Below are 5,657 nucleotides of genomic sequence, written 5' to 3' on the forward strand. Positions count from 1 at the left end.
CAGAGCCGCACCATCCGCGTGCCCGTGCACATGCACGACCTGATGAATGCGTTCCGCAAGCACCGGAGAGAGTTCCAGGCGACGCACGGGAGGCTGCCGACCGAGACGGAGCTGGCGACGCGGATGGGCATCACCGAGGCCAAGCTGCGCCAGATCGACTGCAACGCCGCCGTCACCACCGTCTCCTTCGAGACCGAGCTCTCGGGCGTCAAGGGGGGGCACAAGGCGGGCGCGAGCGCGGGGGCGACGCTGCAGTCGCGGCTGGCCGACGTCAAGCCGCAGCCGGAGGCGGTGCAGGAGCGGACGATGATGCGCGACGACCTCGCCGAGCTGCTCCGCTCCAAGCTCACCGAGCGGGAGGCCTCCGTCCTCCGGATGAGGTACGGATTTGACGACGGGCGCGCCCGCACGCTCGAGGAGATCGGGAGGGGGCTGCAGGTGACGCGCGAGCGCGTGCGCCAGATCGAGACCAAGGCGCTGCAGAAACTGCGCTCGCCCGGCTGCGCGCAGAAGCTGAGCGACTACCTGGAGGACCAGGTGTGAGCGTCCTTGCCTGTCCCCGTTTTGTGTACCATCGGGTCGCCCGGTTGGGATCATGTGCGCGGCCTGCCACCGCGCTCCCGCCGCTTGTATGATGGTGTGCGAGCTCTTGTGATTATGCATTTCTCGCTCATACCACTCCACAAAAAGGGAACGCGGGCCGATTGCGAGGAATCGTCGTCTCCCCAAAGTGAAAAAGAAAAAGTCGGGCACAGTCCGCGCTCACCGGCCCACTCATCGATACCGCTGGCCATGGCCTCTCGACCGCCCGGGCACCGCCGCATGTCCTCGTCGAGACCGCCGCGCGCCGCTGCCAAGCGATCTGCGAATCGCTTTGCGGCGACACTCAAGGATCAGTTCCTCTCCTCTGAGGCCGACGACTCGGACAGTGACGAACAGCCACGGCCCAAGCGGCGGGCCACTGCGGCGGGCGGCAAGGCGAAGCCCTCGCGTGGCGGCGACAGCGACGGCGACGACAGCTATGTCGAGAGCGGCGCCTCGGATGGCGGGTCCTCCTCCGAGGGCGACGACAGCGACTGGGATGGCGAGTCGGAGGAGGAGGAGGAGCCGCGCCGGCGCGTGGTGCCGGCCGAGGAGCAGCCCGAGTGCGTCCCTCCAGAGGACACGTCTCCCGAGGCCTGCCCTTAATCGCGCCGGCGAGTGCTGCACAGCCCCTTCTGCGCTGATCAGCGCCGCGTGCCGTCGCAGGCGGCTTTGCGTGCTGCGGTCGCAGAGCGGCGGGACCTGCGGAAGGGCAAGCTGGGCAAGGAGGCGCGGGCGGACGCGCTGCACGCGGCGAGGGAGGCGCACGAGGCGAGCCTGAGCAAGGGGTCCCGCGCGGTGCGGGGGGCGGGCGGCGGGGCGCAGTCGCGGGCGGACGTCTCCGCGTACTACCGAGCGCTTGCTGCTGCTGCGGCGCTCCTTCGACGCGCTCATCCCCCGGCGAGTAGGCCGAGGCGCGCCGCCGCCGCGGAGGAGGAGGACGAGGACGAGGACGAGGCCGACATCGAGAGGGAGCGCAAGCGCAACATCCGCCGCAACCAGGCCGAGCTGGTCAAGCTCGGTTTGGCGTGAGAACGCATCGGTCGACGGACGCACTTCGAGGCATGCGGAGAGGAGAGACGGTCTGTGACGTGTGGACGGGGGCACGGGGAGGGAAGGGGAGCCTCTAGTGTGATCGTCGGACAGCATTCACTGGCTCCTCCGCCCTGTGAGGAGAGACGGGGCCGCAACTTCTTTGTCCTCACGTCTTTGTATCTGCGATGATGCATGTGATCCTGAAGTGTGAACAGCCGCTGAACCTGTACCTGATCCTTCTTTCGGTGGTGGGGTACGTATGTGTGGCAGTAGGCCCGCCGCAGGCGCCGATTTTTTCGATTTTTTGTGCCTCTGCCATTTTTCACTTGTTTTCATGGGAATTCGACGTACTACACGGTAGTCCTAGTCGGTACTTGCGGCCATGCGGCTTGCGGGGCCATGCTATCACGCCTTGCGACAGCCTGTCGCGTGTCGGCGCTGCTGACCGTGCCATGATGCACAATTGATCACCTGCTATCACCTGCTGCATAGCTCGCGGCCTTAGTATCAAGCATTCAGTGACGACCTGATCGTACGGCCAGTAGGAAGGTGTCCTTCCAGCTGCGTGCACGCTTCTGACGCAATGGCCAATGCGCGTCACAAACTGCCTCAGATTGGCTGCTGGCACTCTCGAGGAGGCTATGTTGCCTACACAGCCTCGCGCGCATGTGGGCAGTCATGAGGGACCACGCACCTTCTCAGGACAGCACCAGTGCCTCTCTCTTGGACCGGCAAACGTGGTGGTCTCGTGTTACCAATGTGGGACCAGTGCGGCATCGCGCCATCGACAGCTCTGAACTGCGCCTCACCACTGACCGGGAAGGCCGCCAAGTGGGCCAGCACAGGTCGCACATTGTGGCAGCAGTCAGCAGTGCATGGCTGATAGCTAGAGCAGCAGCGTCAGGGTCGCAGGGTCGGATCGTGTCAAGCCTCTCGCCCGGCCGGCCGCGTGCAGACGTCGCTCGTCGGCCTCGGGCCTGACGCCTGTCCTGCTGTCTGCGCACGTCTGGAGTGATCTGTCGGCGGTCAGTACGACCGATCAGGTCGGAGTTTTCTGATGGTTGGAGGGTCTATCTGTATGTACTCCTCGAGATCTCTCCAAATCTGCCCTCTAATCAACCGTAATCATTCGGGAAGTCGGTGCTAACGGAGACTAACGGAGCCGGAGCTCCCCGTTTGTCTAGGCGGAAATCCCAAACGAGCCGGAGGGCGGGGGCGCCACGCGCTCTCTGTGGGCGCTATAGAAGCGCACATTGCCCCACATCTAGCCCCACGTACACCTACTCACTAGTACCGGCCACGGTGCGCCCCCCCCGCGGCAGCGCAGATGGACATGGAGGCCCGCGTCTCTAGAGGTTTCCGCTCTCCCACCCCACCGCCGACGAGCCTCTTCACACCTCAGCCCCCCTCGGTGGATCCAAGGCGCGGCGCCCGCCACTGCGGGCCACCGCTGGGCGCCCGGGCCCCGCTCAGCTAGCGAAAGGGCGCGAGGACGACCTCAAGATCGACTGCGCCTCTGGCGGGTACGGCGACGCGAGCATAACCGGCTTGGGGTCGAGACGGAGTCCGGCGACGGCGCACAAGTGGCCCGGCACATCGCTTCCCGCCTCTGGCAGGTCAACCATCATGTGGATGCAGCAGAGGTTCGAGTTCGCGGCGCAGAGGTGCTCCGAACGGATCTCGTTGCGGAGACCGACCTAGGGGGCGGGGTTGTGGGGTGGGGACGGAGGGGGAGTGGTGTGACTGCTCCTGTGGTGAAAAAAACGGCTTCTGAGGAAGCGTGAAGGAGAGACGGCAGTGTAGCCGTCAGGTGGCCGGCCAGTAATTAATGTAGGCGGTGCGCCTGCACGCATGGGGTCGAGACTTGGCAGAGCAAGTCGTCAGCCGGCCCGCTAAGCGAGGTCGGAAAGAGAGGGAGTTGGTCAACGCCGGATGGCGTGTACTTGGCGCCCAAGCAGCAGCGTAGGGAGATGCAGCAATATTCGTTGGCGTCTTGCTCGCCCAACTGGATGCCGATGATGATTCCGTTGTTGTGGGCGGTAGACCGGATCGTGCTCGCGCAGCCTCCCGAAGAGCAGCACGATGGCACGCTGCAAAAGAGCCACTCGTTTGCAGCTTTCGTCGCTGCAATATCGATCAGGCCCATATCCGTCAACTGTACAGCGTGTGGCGGCAGCGAGGGATGCGTGGTGGCCTCACTGTCCTCAGTCAGTAGCACGCCGATGTCACGGCTTCCTCGAAAAGAATTTTAAAGCCTTCCGACACAGGGCACGGGACTGGCGCGCACGGAAAAGAATTTTGAGAACGAAACTCCCTCGCACGACACCGGCGCCTGCAGCCTCTGGGGGGGCGCGGGGGCCCCAGAGGGTGTCCACGCGGGGGGGAGATGGGGTCCCATGGCCCGCCGCTGTCGCCGATTTTTTCGGATTTTTCTTTTTTGCGTTATTTTTACTTTGTTTCCATGACAAATGGGAATTTCGGCGTAGCTTGTGGCCATGCTATCACGCCTTGCGACAGCCTGTCGGCGCTGCTGACCGTGCCATGATGCACAATTGACCACCTGCATAGCTCGCGGCCTTAGTTTCAAGCATTCAGTGACGACCTGATCGTACGGCCAGTAGGAAGGTGTCCTTCCAGCTGCGTGCACGCTTCTGACGCAATGGCCAATGCGCGTCACAAACTGCCTCAGATTGGCTGCTGGCACTCTCGAGGCTATGCCTACACAGCCTCGCGCGCATGGGCAGTCAAGAGGGACCACGCACTTCTCAGGACAGCGCCGGTGCCTCTCTCTTGGACCGGCAAACGTGGTGGTATCGTGTTACCAATGTGGGACCAGTGCGGCATCGCGCCATCGACAGCTCTGAACTGCGCCTCACCACTGACCGTGAAGGCCGCCAAGTGGGCCAGCACAGGTCGCACATTGTGGCAGCAGTCAGCAGTGCATGGCTGATAGCTAGAGCAGCAGCGTCAGGGTCGCAGCGTCGGATCGTGTCAAGCCTCTCGCCGGGCCGGCCGCGTGCAGACGAGAGACGTCGCTCGTCGGCCTGTCTGCTGTCTGGAGTGATCTGTCGGCGGTCAGTACGACCGATCAGGTTAGAGTTTTCTTATGATTAGAGGGTCTATCTGTATGTACTCCTCGAGATCTCTCCAAATCTGCCCTCTAATCAACCGTAATCATTCGGGACGTCGGTGCTCTGAGCGACTCTGTCTGAGCGCCGGAGCCCCGCCCGTTTCCGCACTGCGGTAGAGGGCCCACAGCGTCCTAATCTAAAATCTGAGGATTAAGGATTCAGACCTCGCTTTAGTGAGGCCAAAGTGAGTTTATGGATGGGTGAGAATGATGCGCGACACGCGAGGAGTCACGCGTACCGAGAGTCGTCGGCGACTTGGAGCACTTGGAGTGCAGTCATCAGCCTCACATCCAGGGCCGGGGAGCTGAGGAGCGCACCCAGCGGGCCGGATGATCGGGATCTGCGACTTTTTTTGCTGCGCGTCTCAGAATTTTTCTCAGCGTGATGAGCGAGACGTGGAAGAGTGCCACCGTCGGGTAGGACGGGTAGGCCCGGAGCATCGGAGTAGCCGTCGTGGTCGCGGCGAGCAGCGCCGGCCACTCCGGCGCCGCGTCGGCAACATGGGAAAAAAAAGTAATATATCCTTACTTCCAACACCCGGACGTTCCCGGGTGATGGAAGGTTCGACGCACCCCCGGACTGGGAAGAGAGGTCCCAGGAGCACGCTCCTGGGCTGTCCGCCCCGCCCCCACTTGCCCTGACTGCACACTCAGGATAGGTGGATAGCGTGCCCCGACAAACGGCGACACATAGCGGGGGACACTGCGCCGGGGGGTATGCCTAACTTTGGTGCTTTGTGTGGGTCGCGTTCCCTTGGTAGCTGCGTGGCTGAAGCCCTCATGCCGCCGGCGTACGTCCACCCCCCCCCCCCTCGGAGGTGGTTCCCCCAGCGGCTGGCCCCTCGAGACTGTCGGTGCTTGGCGGGAGGAGGGGGAGAGGGAGGCCCGGTGGGAGGAGAGGGAGAGGGAG

The 5,657-nt window shown here is 63.6% G+C and overlaps 2 protein-coding genes across 2 annotated transcripts; one reads left to right on the top strand and one right to left on the bottom strand.

Moving 5' to 3' along the window:
* Positions 1 to 30: 30 nt before the first annotated feature.
* Positions 31 to 543, top strand: EMIHUDRAFT_314972 (hypothetical protein; the record flags this gene model as incomplete). The annotated part of the gene is made up of 2 exons (XM_005779933.1): positions 31 to 171; positions 256 to 543. The coding sequence occupies 2 exons, from the start codon at positions 31 to 33 to the stop codon at positions 541 to 543; spliced, it is 429 nt and encodes a 142-aa protein (XP_005779990.1).
* Positions 544 to 3,086: 2,543 nt separating this feature from the next.
* On the bottom strand, positions 3,087 to 3,763 carry EMIHUDRAFT_235547 (hypothetical protein; the record flags this gene model as incomplete). The annotated part of the gene is made up of 2 exons (XM_005779934.1): positions 3,087 to 3,314; positions 3,482 to 3,763. 2 exons carry the CDS (start codon positions 3,761 to 3,763, stop codon positions 3,087 to 3,089), a joined length of 510 nt encoding a protein of 169 aa, XP_005779991.1.
* Positions 3,764 to 5,657: the final 1,894 nt, after the last annotated feature.

Source organism: Emiliania huxleyi, assembly GCF_000372725.1.
Source record: "Emiliania huxleyi CCMP1516 unplaced genomic scaffold EMIHUscaffold_222, whole genome shotgun sequence".
In the NCBI taxonomy this organism is placed as follows: Eukaryota; Haptophyta; order Isochrysidales; family Noelaerhabdaceae; genus Emiliania; species Emiliania huxleyi.